This window comes from Dasypus novemcinctus, chromosome 3 (genome assembly GCF_030445035.2).
Source record: "Dasypus novemcinctus isolate mDasNov1 chromosome 3, mDasNov1.1.hap2, whole genome shotgun sequence".
Classification (NCBI taxonomy): domain Eukaryota; kingdom Metazoa; phylum Chordata; class Mammalia; order Cingulata; family Dasypodidae; genus Dasypus; species Dasypus novemcinctus.
In genome coordinates, this window is record NC_080675.1 from 17536558 (window position 1) to 17562127 (window position 25570).

General features: G+C 41.5%; 1 protein-coding gene across 5 annotated transcripts in view; it reads right to left on the reverse strand.

Moving 5' to 3' along the window:
• TDP1 (tyrosyl-DNA phosphodiesterase 1) overlaps positions 1-25570 on the reverse strand; it is a 91752-nt gene that overhangs the window by 16625 nt on the left and 49557 nt on the right. For 3 of the 5 annotated variants that reach the window (XM_004476057.4, XM_004476056.4, XM_004476055.4), the window contains exon 14: positions 4385-4487. In XM_004476057.4, coding sequence (XP_004476114.2) covers positions 4385-4487 — 103 coding nt within the window. Of the gene's footprint in view, positions 1-3471; positions 3635-4384; positions 4488-25570 lie in introns of those variants that run through there. The other 2 variants (XM_012518626.4, XM_071213728.1) reach the window with 2 other exon arrangements.

Below are 25570 nucleotides of genomic sequence, written 5' to 3' on the forward strand. Positions count from 1 at the left end.
AAATCTCATTTCCCATGGACTGTGGGGGTAAATGTGTACTCTTTGTAATGTCAGTCAGTGGTCACCCCCTTAAAGAAACTGTCCCTAAGTTCCCCAGGCAGATTACATGCTCCCCTTCCTCAGAGCCCTTTTATTTTGTATGGCCCACACCACAGCTCTCAGGACATAACGTAATTCTTTGTTTCCCCAACTTATCCATGAGTCCTGAGAACAGCACCATCAAAGGGGCCAATCCCAGGAAACTGGGATGTTCAGACTGGGACATCCTTTGAGAAGAGAACAACTGGGCTGTGTGGCCACTTGTTCACAAGCTAAGTGTCTCATTCCTGTGTTCGAGCTTCCTGTTACCTCAGCAAAAGACAAACTGCCTCATGCCATAGGTATTTGAGTTGCCCTCAAAGTCAAAACCACAAATGTTAATTTTGTGAAGGCCAAGCAAAAGTCTTCTACTTTTCTGGAAGGTTTATATAACAGCAAACAACAAAGGTGTTGAAACATGTAGCTTAAAGAGATTCCTGTATAACCCCCAAACCCCTAAATTTCTGCAGCCTGACAAGATATACATCAATTCACCAATGGATGAGTCCACCCGGTAGTAAACTACGTCTTGGGAGAGGTTCCTAGCTCACAATTCTCTCTTCTCTAGAAACAGGCCTGGTATTGCGGCACAGGATTGGGGAGGTTGGGGGCCAGCTCCCGTGCTATGGACCCCACTTCTATCTGGGGGTGGACCGTAGACCTGGGCCTGAGAAGTCACTGGACATGGAGAATGGTCGCCACCTGAGCTGGGCGGCCACTATGGCCAAGTCACACCAGTGATGGTAACACAGAGAGTCTACTGCTGAGGTTCCCTGAGCTAGCCTGATTCCTTCCCTCACAAGGCTTAACTGTTCAATTCTTCCATGACACTCCCCCAGTTCCTTTTCAATAAATGCCTCCCCGTTTTTGGGGCTTTAGTAAGCCCAAGTTAGTTTCTGTAGTATGTAGCCAAAAGAACACTAATTTGCCCCTTTTAGCACTCTGGGTTCTGCTCCTGCAGGCCAGCTACCTGCCTCACACTCCCTAGTGCTCAGCCTGCACCTGGGACATCTCTCAGCTTATTATTCACAAACAAATAAAAGCCTATTTTAGGGCCCTCTTACCCAATCCGACAACCAGCTCTTGGGGAGGGCAAAGTTGAAACACTTTGTGTATTGTCCATAAAGGCGGATGAATGCACCTTGACCAAGTCATTCATGATTTATTGAAGGATGTAGACAACAAAGCAAAGGGGGAAAATGGCTGATTACACGATGGCAGTTTGGGGGTCCTTACTAGTGCCATGGAGGAAGCCTGCTGGAAAAGCACTGTTCCAGGCTCTGTATCCTAAGACAAGCCAACAAGCTCTGCTGGAGAATCTGCAACCTTCTTAGTCATTATGTTAATCGCATGGTCAGTCTGCTTGGGGCCCAGCTCCTGAAGCTGAGGCATAGCATATAAGGAGTGGAATCCATTTTATAGTCCTGCCTGATGGCCTTCATATGCAACTGGATCTCTATTTTACCTAGAATGTGGTTGTGGGACTCTTTCTTATTCCAAAAGTATAGAAATAAGATGAAAATCCAGTATAATGCTTATGTGTCTCTAAATAATTATGGGTCTAGAAGACCTGGAAGGGCAGTGTACTTCTTTCCTGTTACTTTTTCATGATCTCAAACTAGGGATCAAGTCAGAACACTTAGAAATGTCTAGGATCTTGCAAATGCTGATTACAAAAGTCAAAGAAGAATGCCATGGAATTCATTCTGTTTTTTAAGCTATTATTGGGAGATAATCCCAGTCTCAGTTTAAAGCTACAGTCACTATAATCACTTCTGAATAGTATCATCCTAGTGTTATGAATTCCCTGTTTCCCAGAAGCTGTGATAAAGTGGAAACATCATGGGAGGGATCAGTTAGAAGACCAAAGTGAGGGCAGGACCTCACTCCTCAGCTGTGGAACCTCTGGAAAGTCAAATCCTTGTCTAGGGAAGCGGACTTGGCTCAATGGATAGAGTGTCTGCCCAACACATGGGGGGTCTGCGGTTCAAACCCCGGGCCTCCTTGACCCATGTGGAGCTGGCCCATGTGCAATGCTGATGCGCACAAGGAGTCCCGTGCCATGCAGGGGTGACCCCCGCATAGGGAGCCCTACATGCAAGGAGTGTGCCCCATAAGGAGAGCCACCCAGTGAGAAAGTCCAGCCTGCCCAGGAGTGGCACCGCATGCATGGAGAGCTGACGCAGCAAGATGACACAACAAAAAGAGACACAGATTCCCAGGCAACAGACAAGAATAGAAGTGGATACAGAAGAACACACAGCGAATGGACACAGAGAACAGACAACTGGGGCGGGGGGGAAGGGGGAGGGGAGAGAAATAAATAAATAAATCTTTAAAAAAAAATTCATGTCTATAAAATGGGAGTAACCATCTACCTTTCAAGGCCATGGCTGCTGAAATCCTCAGGTGTAAGGGGTGTGCAGAACTGCTTTGTTTTACTCTGTGAGAGAACTCACATGTGCTGAAATCTTATTGTACTACCTCAGAAGAGACCTGCTGGACAATTTTGTTGCAAAACACCCATGATGGAGAGGAAAGGCTGGATAAAGATTAGTGAGGGGAAGAGAGAAAGGGAGAAAAAACCTATTCACCTGAGCATGATGCAAAAAAAGAAACCATAAGGAGTACTGCTGGAGGCTGGGTAGAAAAGAGGGCTCTCTAAAGTGACTTATTAAGACTATGAACTCCCACACATTACCCAAATCCAAACTTAAGTCTAAGTGCAAGTACACAGGACAACTTTAGCTAAATCTTTGGTCCAGTCAAAGTGGTTTGCCAAGGAGCTGTACTGTGTGTTTCACTATATATATACATTTTAAAATTTATTTTTATTAGAGAAGTTGTGAACTTAGAAAACAATCATGCACAATGTGCAGACTTTCCAAACATCACCTTACATTGTTGTGGAACATTTGTTACAGATTATGAGAGAACATGACCAGTGTAATATCACTAATTATGGTCCAGAGCTTACACTTGATGTATTTTTTCCACCCACCCCCTAATAGTAACAACGTGTATTAGTACTTTACATTTGGTACATTTCATGAGAAAATGCTCTCCTATTTGTACTGTTAACCACAGTCCATCATCCACCACATGGTTCACCGTGTTACACAGTCCCCTGCCTTGTACATTCTATCCAAAGTGTATACTCAATGGCTGTCATTTTCATCAAAGAGTTGTATAGTCCTTGTCCCAGTAAACCTTTGAAAGTTTTCCTTAAAGAAAAAATCCCATACTCCCCTATTATTGACGCTTAGCATCAATATTGTACCTTCTTTGACATCGATGCACCAATATTACAATATTGCTGTTAACTAGAGTCCATAAGTTACATTAATTGTATTTTTCCCATGTATCACAAGTTGAACTATAGGCAAGTGGCAGAAAACAAAGGAAGAGGAATGCATTAGACATCTCACTGTGGGGGCAATTCTCACTGTCATTCCTCCGATGAGCATGCTCCAGAGTGGGTGTGAGGAGAGATGGGGGATCTCGGGTCCTGGGTAGCTTTCCAAGTGGGAACATCTCTCTGGGCCAAGTGTGATTCCTGTGTTTAGAGAAACATATGGTGTCTCTAAACCCGGGCCCTGCACACAAGCCAGCTGCTCCATTTGGTGTTCAGCTGAAGAAACTGTGAGCTATTCCAGAGTTGGAAGATGAGCGGACTGTGCTGGGCGTCTTGGAAGACATGGTTTCCAGGAAGAGCCTTTCTAGGGGGCTTATTGGGTAAGGTTGATCACATGTGTCCTCCGTGATCCCCTGAAGTCACTCCCTAGCAGATGGAGGGAGCTTCCCTGCCTCCTCGCTTATGATCATGCCATTTTCCTCCCAGGAGGGAAGCCCTTCCCATTCCTCTTCACTTATGCTAAAACCTATGCATCCTTCAAAATCCTCCTGCTTCCTAACAGTGTCCTCCAATCACCCCAACTGAAAATGCTGTGCACTTGGCTGAGCCATTCCTTTGACAACTTACCACTTACCACCCTGTAATACATTTTCGGGCCATATTTTAAGAAATTCATTTAAATATTGTCATTAATTTTACTCAAAGCAATATCTACAACCTCTAATCAGGCACATACCTTGAGACTGGGGATCCCACTGCACCCTAAATAGTGAGTGTTTCCTAAGTTGATCAGCACAGGCCAATGGTTTAAGAGCCCGGGCTCAGAGTAAGAATCCTGACTATACTCCCTACCGAACTTGGACGAGTCACTGTGACCTCAGGGAAGGAAAATAAAAACCCAATTCATTTGACAAGTGAACAATCAAGTTGCTTCACGTACTGTGAACTTACAAATGTTGAAGGGAGGAAAAGGACTCCAAGCTCATAAGAGCGGATCATCAGCTGGGCACCGTTTTTCTCTAAAGCTCCCCAGGCGGCCTTGGACAGATTAGCGCTGCAAGAGGCAAGGACACAAAAAGGCCTGTCTTAGTAAGGTATTTGTGTGTGTCAAACTGTTATAGCTACTAGAACACCAGTTAGAAAACATATACAACAATTACATTTTTTTCAGAGCTGTACATATTTGGAAAGGAAATTAAAATTCTACTGTGCTATACAATCCTTGAGACTTATCTAATTGCTAAATAGGAGAGCTTCACCCTCATTTTTGTTTTCCTGAAGGAAAATATTAAAAGGACTATACTTCCTTAGAAAGATTCTTGATTATCTGCCCTAAAACCTTTGTCTTCTCATAACCAGGTATAGGCAAGATTTTGGGTTTTACTGTATATGAAAGTAGTTTTTAAGAAAAAACTATAGTATGTCAATAAAATCTCATATAATAGCATGTGAATCCTATTTTTTTTGCCTTTTATGGGCCAGATAGAACTAATATTAATTTCTAATCTGTGGGCAAATGCACTCTGAAGGCCTAGACTGATATTTCTATCAGGAAAGAAATAGTTCATTTACAATCATATTGCATATGGCCGAGGGTGAGTTCTGGATGTGGCTGAACATCACACAGTGTAGCAGGAGGAAGGACCCTAGGAACTGATGAGATGGGAAGCACTAAGATGCCCAGGAGCTGAGACTCACTGAGCTCAAGGCCTCAGAGACACTCCCACAGCACATCAGCAGACAACTCCTGCCCACTGATTCATTAATTATTTTAAGCCCACCATAAACATTATCAATTAGGCGCCTCAAATTTGATTTCATTTTAGTTCATTAAAAAAAAAATGTTTAGGGAAGTGGACTTGGCCCAGGGGATAGGTCATCCATCTACCACATGGGAGGTCTGCGGTTCAAACCCCGGGCCTCCTTGACCCGTGTGGAGCTGGCCTAAGCGCAGTGCTGAGGCATGCAAGGAGTGCTGTGCCACGCAGGGGTGTCCCCGCATAGGGGAGCCCATGCACAAGGAGTGAGCCCCGTAAGGAGAGCCGCCCAGCGTGAAAGAAAGTTCAGCCTGCCCAAGAATGGTGCTGCACACACAGAGAGCTGACACAAGATGATGCAACAAAAAGAGAGACAGATTCCCATGCTGCTGACAACAACAGAGTGGACAAAAGAAGAACACGCAGCAAATGGACACAGAGAACAGACAACTGGGGCGGGGAAGGGGAGAGAATAAAAAATAAATCTTAAAAAAAAAAACAAAAGCAAAAAACCCCAAAACAAAACAAAACAAAACAAAAATGTTTAGTAAAACCTTCGCTATTCAGAACTCTCAAAGCCTGACTTCGTGGATAATTGAGTATTTCAAGATTCTTTCACTTGAGCATCTAGTATTTTTCTTTTCTTTTTTTTTTTTAAAGATTTACGTATTTATTTCTCTCCCCTTCCCCCCCACCCCAGTTGTCTGTGTTCTCTGTGTCTATTTGCTGCGTCGTCTTCTTTGTCTGCTTCTGTTGTTGTCAGCAGCAGGGGAATCTGTGTCTCTTTTTGTTGCGTCATCTTGTTGTGTCAGCTCTCCGTGTGTGCGGTGCCATTCCTGGGCAGGCTGCAGTTTCTTTCGCGCTGGGCAGCTCTCCTTACGGGGCGCACTCCTTGCGCATGGGGTTCTCCTATGCGGGGAGCACCCCTGTGTGGCAGGGCTCTCCTTGCGCACATTAGCACTGTGAATGGGCCAGCTCCACACGGGTCAAGGAGGCCCGGGGTTTGAACCGTGGACCTTCCATGTGGTAGACGGACGCTCTAACCACTGGGCCAAGTCTGCTTCCCCAGCATCTAGTATTTTTCTAAGCAAGGTCCTGGAACTGCCGTCTGCCAAAAACATGTAGCAAGTAGGTAAAAAGAATGATCCTTGTTTAGGGTTCTGTGAGAAGAGAGGAAGGAACAAGGAAATCAGAGCTAAAGAAAACTCTTAAAATTTTTCAGATATATGGGTGCGTATACAACATACACACACATATTTTTAAGGAGGAAGTGCTTTGCAGACCTCCCTGCCTTGTTAAAGTACTATCCTGAGGAGGGTGGACTGTTCTTTGAAGCAAAGGCCACAATCGTTGTCCTCTGTAACATGTCACAAAGATATAAAATGCAGACGTGGCATGTTTACCAATAAAGTAGTAGCATGACTCTAGGAAAATGTTTTCTTTCAAAGTCTGAGACAGTTCAGAAAATTGATAAATAGACAGATACACAGAAAGACTGACAGAATGTTAATGAATATCTAGAATTGATATGGCAAATGTGACAAAATGTTAAAATTGGTGGATCTGGGTATCTGGGAGATAGGAGTATGCTGGAGTTCTCTTTAGGGTTGGTATTATTTTCGTACTGTCCTGAAGGGATTTCAAAATAAAGTGAAAAAGAAAAAAAAAAGTCCAAGGTGATAGCTTGCTTCTAGATCTAGGCGACCTCATAGGTGAAGAACAGGCCTAATGGCAAACTACTTGACGTAGTAGTCTTCCTAGGGATGCTTTCTCCCTTCCTAGATGACTGCCTTCCTAACAACTCCCTTTATTTGTGACAGCCTATTTGTTGGAAGGCCCGTTCTCACTTTTCCCTCTGCATGATGTTCTAAGATCTGAAGGCCTGCTCCAAAGTAAAGGTCAGCCAAGACCATGAAAAGGACAACTTTTCTGAGGGTTTCCTCCCGTCCCTCCTTTGTATTTGGCTTCTAACAGAATTCCATGTATCTGTAACCTTAAAAAATTGATGCCTGATGGAAAGACTGAAAGTCACTTGTAGGTTGTGTAGGTGATAACAGAATTTTCCATGAAAATATCCTTTTTTTACATTCTGAGTAACACTTTGGTTCACTGGTACCTGGGGCAGCTAGGAGGATGTGATACAAATTCCCAAACTCTAATCCCACCTGCTCTGTAAGTTGGGGAGGTATGGATCCAGGAAAAGCACTGGTGCCTTCCATGAGGCAGGGTGACACCACAAGGGTGCTTGCAGCAAGCTCTTTGTTTCTGAAATGCTTCATCTCCATTCAGGAGCTACTGTCCTCTGTCAATCCTGGCTTCTAACTGTTCACACTGTTGCTCCCTCATTCTACGGTTTTGGTCCCTTTGTCTTTGTTTTCCATTTTTCTTCTGACTCCTGCTGGATTAGATTTTTCCCATCAAATGCTGTGGTTGTGCTGGGTGTTGACTGATGCTTCATCACCAAAGAGGGTTTAGGTTCTAAAATTTACCTTGGATTCTACATATCTAAAGTTCTACCATCCAGCTGAAGATCTGCCTAAGCCACTAAAAAAGCCATGGTGAATAAAAATGGTGGCTTCAGGAGGATGGAGGCGTATGTCAAGCAGGTTCTATAAGAGAAGCAGAACCACTAGGAGGTGTATATAGATGTTTATAGGGAAGTGACATTATGCAGTTGCAGGAAGTGATAAAGCAGCTACTGGATGGCCTGATGCTGGAGCCTGAAGTCTGCAGGGCAGGCAGAAGATAAGAGAAGATGGGTAGAAAGTTGGGGAGAACAAGTTAGAGCCTACAAGCACGAGTTGAAGCCGAGGAGAAGCCGACAGAGGATTGCAATAGCTGCAGGTCCAGCCACTGCCATACAGCCACCAGGGTGAGCCAAAACACAGTGATGACGTATGTGAATTATAAAAACGGCTCCTGATACCCAACCACCTTCCAATTTTCCTTAAGTATCTCCCCTGGGACTTACCCTAACCAGAATCATACAAGAAAGGGAATTCTAGAGTACGTAGCTCAGCTTGGCCAAGTTCATAACACTACAAAGCCACCACAGGGTGGGATGTTTATTCTCAGCCCTGGGTTAAATCGACCAATGGTCAGTCATTCAATCACAGTTTTATAGGACACTTGCTGCCAAGCTCAGCTGGTGGCAGAGCACTCTGCTATAGTTTGTAGAGCAATGTGGGGCTGTAATTAGAGGTCTGATCTCAGACCACAATAAGGAAATAGTCCTAGAGCCTTTAAGAGTGAATTTAATAATGTATAACCTCCTCCCAAAAAATGTCTTAAGGAAACCTCAGGAGGGAAAAGGAAAGCTAATGTTGACAAAAAAGCTGTGGACCCAGAATCAAGATTTAGAAGTTTTAGACCTGGCTTCTCTACTAACTGTGACAGCCTAAATCAACCCTCTTCTCTAAAGGGAGGAAACTAAGGTTTCCTATCTATAGGCTGAGGGGGTTTTAGCCTTTGACGCTAAAAGTCCTCCCGAGTCAACTGTCTATGATGAAGAGAGACATCCATGTAAATGACTAGTTAGATAGCTCCCCTCCAGTGATGTTCTCTAATCACAAGGATGAAGTTCATGATTTCTACTAGGAGCTCACCACTGAGAAGAACGCATTTGAATGCTCATGATAATGTGCTTGGGAAAGAGCATCACAAGAAAGGAGAAGGGACGCAATGAAGGAGACCCCTGGACCAAACCCTACTACATGCTTCTTGAGGACATTAAAAGATTAAAATTCGGTAATGTGGCAGCTGCCTCTTCAACCCTGGCTTGAACACCTGTCAGAGCAACCATCTGGGTTTACTTTTAAGTTTTTGTTAGAAAACCTACAAGTCCCCAAGGATGACTGCTGTTATGGGAACATGTGTCTGCTGATAAAATACTTCTTTTCATCATTAATTACCTAATAGTCTAGGCAGCTGCTGCACAAAGAGTGCAGGGACAAATTATAGACTGAGAATTTTGGCCACAACATTCCTGAAGGACCAGACATGGCGGAGAGCAGACACTCTCATGGACAAATGTAATAAAGCAGAATATTAACACTGGGCAGTTCTTAAAGATGTAGCTTAAGTAGCTATGGTGATGGGGAGTAGGGGAGATAATTAATTACAGCCAACCCTGCTGTCACCCCTTTCTTAAAACTTCACGGCAGTACACCTGTCACATATACACACTGCCACTGTAGGTTACCTTATTGTTGCAGTTTGCTGTAGGTTTTTCAGTATTGCCCTTGGGTTCTGTTTCTTTTTATGTAATAAAAAAAAAATTTCACAAGTAATAGGGAAACACATCCTCACTGTGAAAGAGTCAAGTTGTATTTAGTTTACAAAAGGATATAATCTTTAATTTTGCTAGATTCTGTCAGATTTCCCTCTAAAGCATCTTTCCAATTTATATTATTATCAACCATGTATAGAATACGTTTTTACTAGATCCTTGATAATACTAAGTAGATAGTATCTATCAAAATGTCTGATAATCTAAAAGGCCAATTATCATGTTTAAATTTGATTTTGCTGATTACTAGTGGTATTCAGTATTTTCAGCCGCATTTACTGGACATCAATGTTTCTTTACTCTGTAAATTATCCACTTTTAAATTATGCTGTCTTTTTACTGATATGCAGTGTGTGTTAGTTTCCCATTGCTGCTATAACAAATTACTACGAACTTAGTGACTTTTCTTGCCAGTTCCAGCTTTTGGAGGCTGCCCTCATTCCTTGGCTTGTGGCCTCCATATTTAAGGCCAACAAGGTCAGGCCAAGTCCTCTTCATGCTGCCATCTCTCCTGGGCTCTCTCTCATTTTCCTCCCTTTTCCACTCATGCTGGAACATCAGCCCTTTTGGATAATGAAGGATAATCTCCCCATTTTAAGGCCAGTTGATTAGCAAATGTAGTTCTGTCTGCTCCCTCAATTTCACTTTGGCATGTGTATAAGTCAGCCAAAGGGGTATTGATGCAAAGTACCAGAATTCTGTTGGCTTTTATAAAGGGTATTTATTTGGGGTAGAAGCTTACAGTCACAAGGCCCTAAAGAGTTCAACTCACGGTACTGTAAACGGTACTTTCTCACCCAAAGTCACTGGCCATGTGTTGAAGCAAGATGGTGGGCAATGTCTGTGAGGATTAAGCTTTCTTTCTTCCTCTTAAGGCTCCATGGTCCTAGCTTCTTCTTATCTCAGCTGTAAAATGGCATAAGGCTTGTCTCTCTGGGGCTCCTTCCTTCCTGGCTCAGCTGCTCTGTTCTCTTCATAAGGCCAGCTGTAGACTATCAGGCTCATCTCTCTTCCCCAGGCTGCAGAATCCTCTGTGTATCTACTTCTATGTGTGTTTTTTAGAAGATTTATTTTTTATTTCTCTCTCTCCCCTTCTCCCCCCACCTCCACATTGTCTACTCTCTGTGTCCACTCACTGTGTGTTCTTCTGTGTCCACCTGCATTCTTGTCAGAGGCACCGGGAATGTATGTTTCTTTTTGTTGCGTCATCTTGCTGTGACCGTGTGTGCGCTGCCACTCCTGGGCAGGCTGCACTTTTTTTTGCACAGGGTGGCCTTCCTTGCAGGGTGTATTCCTTGTGCGTGGGCCTCCCCTACACAGGGGACACCCCTGCACAGCACTCCTTGTGCGCAACAGCATACCAGCTCACCATACAGGTCAGGAGGCCCTGGGTTTGAACTCTGGACCTCCCATATGGTAGACGGACGTTCTATCAGTTGAGCCAAATCCACTTCCCGGTATGTGTTCTTGATTGAGCATCTGTTTATATAGCCTACCAAGGGGGGCAGGGTCTCAGCCCTACACTCCCTAATGACATGGTCAAATCAAAGCCCTAATCTTAACATAATTTAATCAGACATCTAAGCATTGACTGCACATCTAAGATTAATCTAATACAATCAAAGAGATACCATGCCCAGAGGAGCAAATCAGTTTACAAACATTATCTATTATCTCTTTTTGGAATTCATAAATTATGTCTTAACTGCCACACCATGTAACAAGACACATTCAAAGATTCCAAGGATTAGGACGCGGACTTCTTTGGGGAGTCCATCAGTCTGCCTACCACACAGTGCATTTTATAAATATTACATTTACGCCATAAATATTCTCCTAGGTTGTTAAATTTATGACGACCTTTATAGTTCAGAAGGACTTTTTTGCTCTCTTCCTTCCCTTTTTTTGGTGGAGGGAAGGAAGGTTACTCAAGTTACAATCTTTTCCTTTAGAGCTTCTGAGTGTGATATCTACTCAGTTTTTAGAAAGACAATCCTCACCCACCCCCAGTTTTTAAAAATCATAATATTCTAGTTTATTATGTTTAACTTTTGAATACCTACTGAATTTCTTTGTAGCTACTCTAAAACACTTTATATAATGATCTCTTCTCTGAACACTTGTGAAGAAATCAATTATACAATTGCCTGGATGGACACAGTAACTCTTTTTCAGAATATACATTTAAAATTATTTTAAAAATTTAGGCTGTCCATTGTTTCTTATTTCAATCTTCCTAATTTATATTTTCTCAGAGTACTGAATGTTTTTGTTTTCAAACATATTATGGTCTATATAGTTTTCCCTTTTATTAAGTAGCTTCTGTATTTTTAGTTATATATCTTATTTCTAATGAATTTTCTATCTTTTCTCTCTAACCTTGATCATATTTTCTAAATTCCCACCAACTTTATTGACAGCTTCTGGCTTTACTATCAGCTCTATAGGATTCTTTCCCTGTATCTGTCTTACCAAAACACTGCTCCTGTATTTGTTTTCTCTTCCCTGCATCACCAAATGCTCCCTCTATACTAGATCATTCCCATCATTATACAAACACATTCTGGTACTTTTCTGGAAAAAAAAAAGTTCCTTGACTCCACGCATCTCCTTCAGCTACTACCCAATTTACTGAAACACTTCACAAATTTTACACTTGATGTCTCCACCTCTTTAGCTCCCCTTTATATACTCTTATTTTCCTTTTTATAACAGCTCTTTTTTGGGTGAAGTGTATTTTACAATTTCAGGACTTTTTAAAAGACACATACACTTGAAAGCCACTTGGATCAAGATACAGAATGTTTCTATCCCCCTTAAAATTACCCTTTTCAATTACCATCCCCATAACCCTTAAGAGGTAACCAGTATTTAACAAAAAAAAATTAATGTTGCTTGTTCCTGAATTCTACATAAAGAGAATTATACATATGCATCTGTTTATGTCTGGCTTATACTGCTCAATATAATATTTTTGAGATTCATCCTTGATGTGTGTATTAGTTCTTTTTGTGTGTGTGTGAGTAGTATTCCATTTTACAAATATACCACAGTTTTCCATTCACCTGCTTATGGCTGTTTGGTTGTTTACAGATTTTACCTATTCTGTATTAGGCTACATACATTCTTCTACAAGTGATTTCATGGACATATGCATTTCTCTCTCTAGAACATGTACATTTAACTTCATTAGAAATTACCAAAGTTTTCCAGAGTGGTTTTTATCATTTTATAGTCCCAACAGCAATGTATATAAAGTTTGTTTCTCTAATCCTTGTAATTATGTGCACTCTTTTCAACTTTTCAATTTTTGCTACTCTAGTAGGTGTGTGGAGGTAGCATATGACTTTAATTTAATGCAAATTCCCTGATGACTAATGATGTAGAGCAACTTTTTACACATTATTGGCCATTTGGATATCTTCTTTTGTGAAGTACCTATTTGTCTTTTCCCTAATTTTAAAAATTTGGTTGCCTTTTTATTATTCTTCATGAACTTATTAGTTTTTTATATATTATGGGCATGAATCCTTGGTTAGATATATGTCTTCTCCCAGTCTGTGGCTTTTGCCTCTGTTTTCTTTTTTTCCTTTATTTATTTCTCTCCCATTCCCCCCCACTGTCTGCTCTCTGTGTCCATCCGCGGTGTGTTCTTCTGTGTCCGCTTGTATTCTTGTCATGCGGCACCAGTAAACTGTGTCACTTTTTGTTGTTGTTGTTGTTGCATCATCTTGCTGTGTCAGCTCTCCATGTGTGTGGTGCCACTCCTGGGCGGGCTGTGTTTTTTTTGGCAAAGGCAGCTCTCCTTGTGGGGAGCACTCCTTGCGCATGGGGCACACCCCAGCGTGGCATGGCACTCCTTGTGCACGGCAGCACTGTGTGTGGGCCAGCTCACCACACGGTCAGGAGGCCCTGGACCTTCCATATGTTAGGCAGATGCTCTATCAGTTGAGCCACAACTGCTTCCTGCCCGTTTTCTTAATGGTGCATTTTAAGAGAAGGTTTTAAATATTTCTGAAGTTTAATTTACCTATTTTTTCTTTTACGTCAAATGCATTTTGTGTCCCATCTACTAAATCTTTGCCTCTTCAAGACCATGAGTACATTCTCTTTTGTTTTGTTCTAGAGGTTTTATGGTTTTAACTTTCTTGCTTAGGTCTATCATCCACCTCAAAATTAACTTTGTGTATGATCTAAGAAAGGCCAAGGTTTATTTTTCTGAATGGATATCTGATTGCCTTGGCACCATTTACTGAAAAAGGCAGACCTTTCTCCTCTGAATTACACTGATACCTTTTGTTTATTTCTGGACTCTCTTCTGTTCAATCGATCTATTTATCTATTTTTATGCCAGTACCACAGTCTTATGTTTTCATAGTGAATCTTGAAATCAGGTAAAATCTTCTTCTTCAAAATTGTCCTGGCTATGATAGTTCCTTTGTGATCCCCCATGCAAATTTTAGAATCAGCTTGTTCTTCCTTAAAATTGTTCTGGCTTTTTTTAAAATTTTTTTTTTTTTAAAGATTTATTTATTTAATTCAACGCCCGCCCCCGGTTGTCTGTTCTCGGTGCCTATTTGCTGCGTCTCGTTCCTTTGTCTGCTTCTGTTGTCATAAGCGGCACAGGAACTGTGGGCGGCGCCATTCCTGGGCAGGCTGCACTTTCTTTCGCGCTGGGCGGCTCTCCTTAGGGGGCGTACTCCTTGCGCGTGGGGTTCCCCTACGCGGGGGACACCCCTGCGTGGCAGGGCACTCCTTGCACGCATCAGCACTGCGCATGGGTGTTCTGACTATTTTAGTCCTTCTAAATATATCTTAAAATCAGCTTGCCCATTTTTACAACAAACCCTGCTGGGGTTTTGACTGGGATTGTGATTATATCTATCAATGAATTTGGGAGCAACTCACATCTTTTTAATACTTAACATACTAATACATGAACATGCTATATCTCTATGTCTTAAATTTCTTTTAGCAGTGTTCCATGTGAGGTTTTCAGTTTAGAGGTTACACATGGTTAAATTTATTTCTAGGTATTTGATGTTTTTGAAGCTACTGTAAATGTCATTTTAATTCCTTAGGATTTTGTAAATGCACAATTATGTCACCTGAAATAAAGACGATTTTACTTCTTCCTTTACAATATTTATGCCTTTCATTTATTTTTCTTGCCTTATTGCTCTAGATATGAACTCCAGTACAATAATTCAAAGAATCTTATTTAGTCTTCAATCTACTAAATGTTTCAATAAGCCTTCTGCCCACACCACTAACTGTAATGACTCAAAGCCATCACAAACCTCCACAATGTCATAACCAATGGACAATTCTTTGACCTTCCCTTACCTTACATGACCTCTCAGCAGGGTGTGATATGCATTACCTATTCCGCCCCCTCCACTTAAATATTTCTCTTGACTTTTGTTACACTTTGTTTTCCTTTCTATATCTAAGTTCTCTGGTCACTTCTTTTCTTCCACCTGGCCTCTGAATATTGGGTTAGGAAATAGTCCTAAGCTGCCAAGACATTAGCATAAACTTTGGCTCCAGTCCCTTGGAGAGAATGGCAGAAAGAAAATCTCTCTGAGGTAGAGAGGTCCAGTCAGGTCATGAGGAATCTCAGAGTTAACACCTCAATGAAGAGACAACTACAACCCCAATTTTCCTTATACAAGAGAAAATAATCCAAATCATTCATGAGTTGAAGTCAACAGACACAACAGATGGTAGGTAGGATCAGACTGCCAAGAATGTCAGATAATTGACCAATTTGGGAATATATTTAAAATGATTTAAAAATAAAAATCCAAAAGATAAAAAAGTATTAAAAAGGAGAAAAGCAAACTTGATAATTGCAGCAAACACACAGCACCTACTACTTGTCTAACAGTTTTAATCTCTCTACATATTTAATTCAGTTACTCCTCATTGTAAACTATTAAATAGCTGTATTATTATCGTCATTTAACAGATGGAAAACTGAAGAGAAGTAATTTAACCAATATTTCATAGCCAGTAAGTGACAGAGTCAGAATTTGAACCCAGGAAGTCTGACTCTGGTATGTGTTCTAAACCATGAAGTCTATTAGGAGGCCCCAAATTGAAAAATGTAGTCATTGAAATAAAAAAATTGGTAACTAAAATAACACGTTATTCACAGCTGAAAATAAAATCAGTGAACTAGAACAGAGATCTAAAGAAATTACCTAGAACACAACTCAGAGGCAAAGAAATGGAAAATAAAGACACCAAAGATAGAATGGGGGGGGGGTGTTTAACATGATCTAATAAAGATTATAAAAATTTTAGCGAATTCTTGAAAAACCAGATCTTTGGATTGAAGAAGTAAAGCAAATCCCTTTAGGAATAAACAAAAATGAACTCACACCTATTTACCCATTGTAATTAGACAGCAGAACACCAAAGATAAAGAAAATCTTAAAAGTGGTTAGAAATGACAATTTTCTGTCAAGGAACAATAATTAGCAATTTCACAATAACAGCAACAGAGGCTAAAAACACAATGAAAAAACGTATTCCAAAAACTGTGAGAAAGTAATTGTCAACCTAGAATTCTAAATCCAGTTAAATTATCAAGAAAAAAATGAGGGTAAAAATAAAGACAGCTTTTAGAAAAATAAATTGAGAGTTTATTGCAGTAAAGAGATTCAATCAAATAACTACTCAATGATAAAGTAGAGGAAAGAGAATGGAACTCAGCTGAAAGGTTAGGGATACTGGAAAGAAAACAGAGCAAAGAAATCAGTAAACTGTGGCTAACTGTAAACAAGCTGTGCAACATATTAATAATAATGACAACAATAATAATGACAGTGATTAATTTTGAAGGCCTAAAAACAGAATGAAAATACTGAGAAGAACAACATGTAAGAGAAGGGGTAAATGGAATTAGAGTTCAAAATTTCTCAACTGTCTGAGAAAAGGAAAAATACTGATTAACTTTAGTTTCTTAAATAAAGAATAACATTTTGATGAGAAATTAACTGTACTTTGCAAACCCAATAGAAAAAAGGAAAGGCAAAGAAAGAAAAACATGGAAACGAGAAATCTCAAAATCAAAGAAAGAAATATCTAAGTACCAACCTTGAATACAAATGCACTAAACTCCTATAACTAAGTTAGGGATTACCAGGCTAAATGTAATGAGACATGCCTAAAAAACTAAGGATAAGGGAAGGTTAAAAGACAAAGGGGACTAAATTATTTATAATTTTAATGTAATCACAATAAAAAATACCATCATTTTATTTTCCTGGAGTTAGACAAGTCTACTGTTGAATTTATGTGGAAGAATAAATAGCCAGGAAAACCTAAAAAACAAAACAAAACCAGAAATTGGATGTGGCTCAAGCAAGTGGGCTCCTGCCTACTACATGGGAGGTCCTTGGTTCAGTTCTGGTGCCTTCTAAAGAAGGCAGTGAGCGGGTATGACAGGCAGGTGCAGGAAGCTGACACAACGAGATGACGCAACAAGAGACACAAGAAGAAAAACACAATGAGAGACACAAAAAAAGGAGGGAGCAGAGGTTCCTGGTGCCTCCTAAATAGAGGATGTGCAGGACAGCAAGCAGGTGCAGTGAGCTGATGCTACAAGATAATGCAACAAGAGACACAAGGAAAAACATAACGAGAGACACAACAAAGCAAGGAATGGAGGTGGCTTAAGGTCTCACAACTGCCCCAAGAGTTAGGGACAAAAAAAAAAAAAAAAAAAAAAAAAGGAGATGATTAGGCACCTCCCTCCCTCCACACCGGAGGTCCTGGTTTCAGTTCTTGGTGTCTTCTAAAGAAACAAAGAAGACGAACAGACACAGTGAGTGCAAATAATAAGGGGGTCAGGAGAGAGAAATAAATCTTAAAAAACAAAAGAAAAACAAAACAAAATAAAAAACCAACAATAAAAAAAGAGAAATGGGGAAAAGCAGGCCCTGACTTTTTAAGATTTACTTTATTTATTTCTGTTGTTTGCGCTCGCTGTCTACTCTCTGTGTCCATTTGCTGTGTGCTCTCTGCTTGTCTTTTCTTTAGAAGGCACCAGGAACCAAACCTGGGACCTCCCACGTGGGAGAGTCGTGTTCAATTGTTGAGACCCCTCTGCTCCCTGCTGTGCTGTCTCTTTCACTGTGTTTCCTCTTTGTGTCTCCTTGTTATGTCATTTTGTTGCATCAGCTTGCAGCCCCAGCCTGTCAAGCCAGGTTGTTGTCTTGCTCATCTTCTCCAGGAGGCACCAGGAGCTGAACCCGGGACCTCCCATGTGGTAGGCAGAAGCTCAATTGCTTAAACCACATTCACTTCCCTGGCCCTGACTCTTGAAAACATATCACAAAGCTTCTATAATTAGGACAGTTTGATAATAGTGGATTAATAAAGATCAAAGGGACATAATAGAAAATTCAAAGAGACGCATGAGCATATGAAAATTTAATATATGATAAAGGCAGAAGGTCAAATCAGCGAGGAAAAAGAAAAAGATAGGTTTTAAAAAAATGATGTTGAAACAACATAGTTGCATTGAAAAAGGCAAAATTTGATCCATTCCTCACATGTAAACCAAGGAAAGTCCCAAATGGATTAGAAATCTAAATATAAAAAATAAAACCAAACAAGAATTAGATGAAAACATGGGTATGTCTTTACAACCCAGGAGGGCTAATTTTCCTGACTGTAACTCGAAACCTAGAAGCAATGAGACAAAAACACACAACAGAATGAGAAAAAAGTATTTGCAGCTTATGTCACAAAGTGACATCAATATACAAAAGATACAGAGGTATCAAAATATACATACCTACTTAGATTTAAAAGAAAATGAGCATAAGATATTGACACCTAATTTGCAAAAAAAATTCATATGGTCCTTAAGAAGAAGTTGAATACAGATTTTATTTAAGGAAAACTGTACTAAACTGTTGTCCCCTGCCTTCTGGGCCCCATTGTCTACATCCACAGCTTTGGACGGGTTCTACGCCCAAGAAATCAGCCTCTGTGGTGGTTTAAAGCTGTCTGTACCCCAGAAAAACATGTTCTTAAATCTAATCCATTCCTGTGGGTATGGACTTACTGTAATGTCTTGATTGGGACATTTTCCTGGTCTCAAAACTGTAAGCTAATAAATTCCCAATGTTCAAGCTGAACTATTTCATGACGTTTGCTCTAAGTAGCCTAGGCAGCTAAAATCGCCTCCATAATGGATCCAGGGTTCCTTCTGAGTGCTTGATTCCATGGGCCCCAGGCTTGAGTCCACCCTAAGCTACAATTGTGGCTCAAGTCTCATTAAATTTTCTTGCTCCAGGGACCTGATCTTGCCTTCTTTCTATCCTCCACAAACATATCAAAATTATGCCAATTGACGGCAGCTTCCTAATTTTCCAGTATTTTGAATGTAGGAAGGGCCAGGCAAATGTTTTCAGTCTATCACCAATCCACTCCTGGTCATTATTTCATAGGGATTTCTTTTACAAATGCTAGCCCTTCTTCCAAACACACTGTGATCTTCACATTATTTTTGTGTCACCTATTTCTTAAAAACAACCACTGGGCCTCTCCTAACATACACACCTCCAATTAGGAACCTATTAGGAGCCCGGTAATGCTTGCTGGACTGGATGGGATCAAGCCTCTTATGTTATTACAGATCTCATATAATCTGGAAGGGTGCGGAGTATTCAGTTCCTGTGACTTTTTTTTTTAATAGATTAAACAAAAAAAATTTTTTTAAAGATACATAGATCATACAAAATGTTGTATTAAAAAATATAAGAGGATCCCAAATATCCCCATTCCCGCCCCCCCCCCCACTCCTCCCACTTCACCAAATTCTTTCATCTGTGAGGCACATTCATTGCATTTGATGAACACATCTTGGAGCACTGCTACACAGCATGCATTATAGTTCACACTGTAGTTTACACTCTCTCCCAGTTCATTCAGTGTGCCATGGCAGGATATATGATGTCCTGAATCTGTTCCTATATTATCATTCAGGACAACTCCAAGTCCTGCAAATACCCCCATATCACACCTCTTCTTCCCTCTCCCTGCCCTCAGCAACTCCTACGGCCACTGTCTCCACATCCATGATGAAGTTTCTCTCATTGCTAGAGTCTACTAATTCTATAGTTGAATACCAGTAAGTCCACTCTAATCCATATTTTATTCCTCCATCCTGAGGACCGTGGGATGGCGATCTGCCTCTAACTTGAGAGGGGGTTTAGATCCTACATGGCTGATGGATGGAATTCTCCTGCTTGGGGCTGTAGAGTCTCTCAGTTCCCTGATGTGGTGGTTGACCATCCCACCTCCCTGTTGGCCATCATGGGCAAGTCCAAAGAACTGGAGACTAGGTGCTGCAACTCCACTGAGGCTCGGGGCCCACCTGGCACACCGTTAGTCCAGAGATTCACCAACCCCAGCGCCAACCACAGGTTCAGTAAAAGTGACAGAAGAGGCATGTGTAGAGAGGTCAAATCTAAGGCCAAATCCATCACACTCAGGAGCACAAATTTCAAAGTAGGGCCCAGCTGCAAGGCACTGAACTCCAAAGCCATCTGCCATGACTGCAGGACTTGGGAGTCTCTGTAGCCCTCAGGACCACCACTACTTGGGGTTGTATCTACTTTGGCTGTCTCTGAGATCCTGCTGAGATGTGTGTAAGTGCAACCCCTCTAATGCACTCCCAACTCACTTTGAAGTCTGTTAGCCTTATAAACTCATTTGTCTTTACTGCTTCCCCCTTTTATTTAATGTCTTTTTCTAGTTGTGTCACCAGCTGGTGCTTGGTAGAAATCCCTTGGCACTAGGGAGGCTCATCCCCAGGAATCATGTCCCATGCTGGGGGGAAGGTAATGCATTTACACGCTAAGTTTGGCTTAGAGAGTGGCCACATTTGAGCAACATGGAGACTCTCAGGAGGTAACTCTTAGGCATCCTGCAGCTCTAGGCTTAGTTGAAATTTCTAGCACACAGGCTCATAAACAAGTTATCAGTATCAAGGGCCCATCATTGGACCAGTTCCTGTGATTTTAAATATTGGTCTAATATACTACTTACTGATGTTTAGGAAAAAAAGTCAGATATTAGAAAAGTATGATTTCATAATTATTCTAAGGTACAAGTTTATAGTAATAGCTACAGTTATTAATTTTTTGGCCCCCATAAAACAAGGCTTGCTACAGACATTAGATTAATGTAGGTACTAGAATTATAATCTGAAAACCAAAAAGTCTGGTGCTAAAACATGTTTTAGAACACTGCTCTTTATCTCTTCTCTGGTGAAGTGACTTGTCTATCCTCAGCTTCCCTTTCTTTCTTCAAGTCTCTGTAAACCGACTTCTGCTCAGAAAATATTGTTAAGTTCTAAACCCAGAGGTCTTTTTTCATTATTCTTCCAGAGCACTGGTTCTCAACTGGGGATGACTTTGTCCCCCAGGGAACATTTGGGAATGTCTCATTTTTTCAGTTGTCACAACTAGAAAAGGAGTGGGGCATCAGTGGGTGGAGGCCAGGGATGCTGCTCAACATCCAGCAATGCATGGGACAGTCCCCCATAACAAAGAATGTTCCAGCCCCAAATGTCAATAATGTTGCAGTTGAGGCGCCTTGTTCTAGACCTCTCTGCTGCACTGACACTATTTACTCCAACATTTTTCCATTACCTTTCCCCTTGGTTCACTCCTCTCGTCCTTTCCTAGCTCTCTGATTCAGCTTCTCTCTCATGTGCTGCCCTCATGTCCTCCCCCCACACCCTCTAAATTTATTGTTCTGTCCTTGGGTCAGTCTCCTGGATGTCCTCTTCTCTTCCTTGGGACTTCTCCACTCATCAACTGCAACCATTACCTTCATAAGGATGACTCCCAAACATCTTGAGCATTGACCTCTCACCAATTTCCAACCTTGCACCTACAACCCTAAACTGGGTTTCTGTTTGGATTTCATATTTTCACCCCAAATCAGTACTCCAGAGAGTTAAGCCATCAGGCTCCCTTCCCCTCGGAAACCCAGAATTACCCTCTGCCCACAGTCTCACACTCACAGTCAGTGAGGATCGAAATATCAGGCATTTTGGACTGGTCTGCTTCATGGGCAACTATGTACAGCCTGTCACCAAGCTGTCTATTTTTCCTTTGTAACACCTTCTTTCTGTTTCCAATAAAATCCCCATAGTTCAGACCCTTTTCACCCAGATCCAAATGGATCACCCTGCCTCTGGTTTCTTCCAGTGTCTCTCAAAAAGCATCACTGTGTTCTTTCTATGAAGCATATATAAAGCAAATGCCGCATACAGCCTGGCATTCAGGACCCCCAACAATCTGATGAAATCTATGCTGTCAGCTTTAGTTCCCATTATGCCTTCTCATGACTTCTCTACTCTTAAATGATCTATTGACTACCTCCAAACATGTTTTGTTTACCACTTTCTCCACTCCATACATCATTTCCTCATCTGAAATGCCTTCTACTCTTTCCCTTTCTGTAGGTATCTAAGCTCTCCTTTCCCCCACAATCCCTACCTTTCAAGAAGCTGTCTAAGGTTACTGTGGCCCACAGATGTCTCAACACTGAATCCTGTAGGTGTCAGTTGGCAAGAAACACATTCTCATCATGGTGGGCTGTTTATACAGACTATTACAAAGGCTCGCAAGATATGATTTAGTAAGATTATTTTGTTCATTAGTAAGAGAATTACATTTTATATCATTCATAAAATTTACAGAAAAAAGTCCACTGGCAATTAAGCACAGAAGGCCTAACAGGTTATTAAGTAGGAACAGATGTTGAACTCACACATTTCAATCACAATCAGTATTAACTTTCCAGATCTTCAGGTTCCAGGTAAGATACCTGCCTCATAGGATTGATGTGAGGAGTATGTCAGATAAGGTGTGTAAAGTCTCTGACACATAAATGATGCTTAATAAATGTTACCATAAATACTTTGCTAGCTTTAGGGAAGGGTGATTTTGTCCTCTCCAGTGAGACTCTCTAAGCAATTCTATATAAAGCAGGTTCATCCAGGCCTCCTAGTCCTAGAAAGTTTTGGTGACAGATGGGTCTAAAAATTACTCACCATATTGCTTCACTGATTTCTTAACCCTAGAACAAATTACCAAACAGATCCTGTCAGATTTGCAACCTTACTTTGTTTCACAGTCACAGGTTCATGACCCCAAACATGTTCTTTCAAATACACACTGAATTCTGAATGGTGGCTTTGATATTCCATGGATTAGGCCAGCCTGGTTGTCAATCTAGGCTTTAAAAAGAATCCTTATTTCCTATATCTCACAAATGAAATTATAAAGACTTCAGAAGCATCCAGGATACAAATGACAAAAAATACTCTCAAGAAGGGTAAGAAGTTATTTTTAAAATTTTAGGCCACAATTTATACATAGAACACCATGTGAAAGTATTTGAGTAGGTATTAATGGTAACAATTGTGATAACCAAAAAGTGCTTAGTATTTTGTTTTCTACTGAAATGTGTCATTATCTTGGTTTACTCCTAAGGCTGAAAGGCAAGTCAAGCAACAGACTCCTAAGATTTGAGTTTAGGTTTTGGCTACCTCTGTTCCCTTAAAATTACCAAAAGTTTCATCATCTATAATTTGGATTTAACACCATCTGCCCACTTCACTGAGAAATAATGAGGAATAAGTGAAATTTCTATGTGAAATGCTTAGTACTTGGTAAAGCACAACATAAAGGTAAGGTATAGAAAGTAGTTCATTTCCAACACAGCTGTAAATGTTTATTAGAAAGGCCCCTGGTAGAAGATCAATTACAATGGTTTTTTTAAACTTTTTTTTTTTTTTTTTTTTTTAAAATCTGGAGGCCACTTTGTTCAAAGGAAACCTTTAAAGCAAATGAAAGTCAAGGGTAAGGCAAATGTCTGCTTGAACCAGGAATTGCCTGCACTCTTCTCTCCCTGTTCCACCTTTTTGGTAGCCTCTGTAAGATGTTTCTGGAACCGCTAGGGCTCTAAGAAACATAGCATCAGAACAACTGATTCAGTCTAGCCCCTGGTTTTTACAAGGGAGAAAAGGCCTCGAGAGCTGAAGTAACTGTCCATAAGCAATGATGTGCTGCAGACAGTAGAGTGTCTATACAGCCAGTAAGGCTGAAGAGCCGATGTGGGGCCAGTATTTGGTCCATTTACTTGAAGTCCTCAGAAAGCTTTCTGAAGGTTCTTCCCTGAGCCCTGAGTCCAGCCTGTGAAGGCTGATTATTGCCTTTGTTTCTCTGAGGTCCACAATAGTGCAGCCTGCTGGAAACCGTCTTTTTGGAGCTTCACAGCACAGCATCAAGTGTCTGTGCCACAGAGCAAAAGGAAGGCATCCACTAAGATCCCATGAGGCACACAGACAGCGGGTGTAATTTCCCTCCAGCCCTGGGCTCGCAAGCCTTGCAGGCAACCCAATTCTCCCTCTTCCTACTCTCAACTGGTTGCCAAGTCCTGTGATAATCTCTTCTGTTTCCCAGGTTTGGAATTCCCAGGCTTGGAATTCCCAACCACAGTAGGTTTTCCTGTCTCTAGGCTTTCCTTCTTCTAATCCATCTCATAAACTAATTCCAGAAGAGTATATGATTTAGAGGAAACAAAAGACCCAAGCTCAAGTTCTATATTTACTATTTACTGTATCGGCAGTCTCCACACTGTGCCAGTCTCTACATCACAAACTAGGTGAATACGTTTCACAAAGTAGAGCTCAGAACACACATGCGAGCATGACCCTGAAAACGTGTCAACACAAAGCCCTGAACAACAGCCATTATCAGCAGTATTAATAAAACACTGTTGATCATGGCACTCCTTCAAACTCTTTTCAGTGACCCCTAAAGGAAAAGTCTAACATCTGTTAGCCTGGCACTTGAGCGTTACCAAAACCTGCCCCCTCCACTTGCCAGGCTTCTCTCCCAGGCTGCCCTCCATGATGCCCCGTACAAAGGTTCTCCTTCCACCTCCCCACAGTACAGCTTGTTTCAGGACTTCAATTATACTATTTCTTCTACTTAAAGGCCCTACTTCAACCTACAAAAAACCTGCTCTGTTAAGAACAAAAGCTATCACTTACTGAAGCTTCATGTAGTTTTTCCATGAGGAGTGACCTTCCTTTCCTCAGGATTGCTCCCACCCCCTGCCTCTGCACAGTGCTTATTAGGAGGCACTACCCAGGACACCCTCAACTGCTACAGTGTCAGTTCTCCAGGTCACGCGCACAGGCGCACAGGAAGTCCACCTATGTCCCAACCAAGTGTTCAGAACTTGGCTCAGATCGAGCTCTCTCGGTCTCCCAACCTCAGGGACCTCTATAGGTCCACACGCCCAGAATGTCAGGCTAAAGAAGAACTGAATGTGAAGTTCTGAAGGGAAGAACAAATGAGTAGAAGGACTTTAGGACCCGGGCTCTAGGTGGCATTTACCATTATGTGATGTGGCCGAGGTTGGTATGAATAGACCGGATGGAAGAAATCTTGGTTAGTTGCCTGTATGTTAACTAGTAAAAGGAAACGGGATGAACATGATGGAAAACTGTTTTAAGAAAGCACCCAATGCTCCAGGCACTGTACTGTAACAAAGCCTGGCAGCACAGAATGGACACTCAATAAATGCTTGCTGAGGGAATTAACAAAAGCTAAAAAAAAGCAGCATTCGAGTAACTCGCTGCTAGACATGCAGTTATCTGAGTTTGCTTGGTAAGGGTCACAAATGACAACTGCGGCAGGAACTAAAACCTCTGCTGCTGGGTAATGCTATGGCAAAGCGGAGGGCAGGAAGCCAGGGTACTCTAGGTGGAGGTTAGGAGAGAGAGGTCAGGGGAGGCCTGGCCCAAAAGGAACAGAGGGTGTAAGAAGTAGAGGGAAGGCTGGGCAACCTGCCCAGAGAGGTCTCTGCATTAAGAAATGGGGCTGCAGTAGGTTTCTGAGGTGTGTGCTTATCTTAGCGCACTCGGTCAGCAGTGTCAATTCCAAAGCAGAGATACAAGAGGACTACCCTACTAGAACACAAGTGCCCTGAGGACAGGGAGCATATCTATCTTGTTTATTAGCCATAACCAAAGCCTCGAGCAGC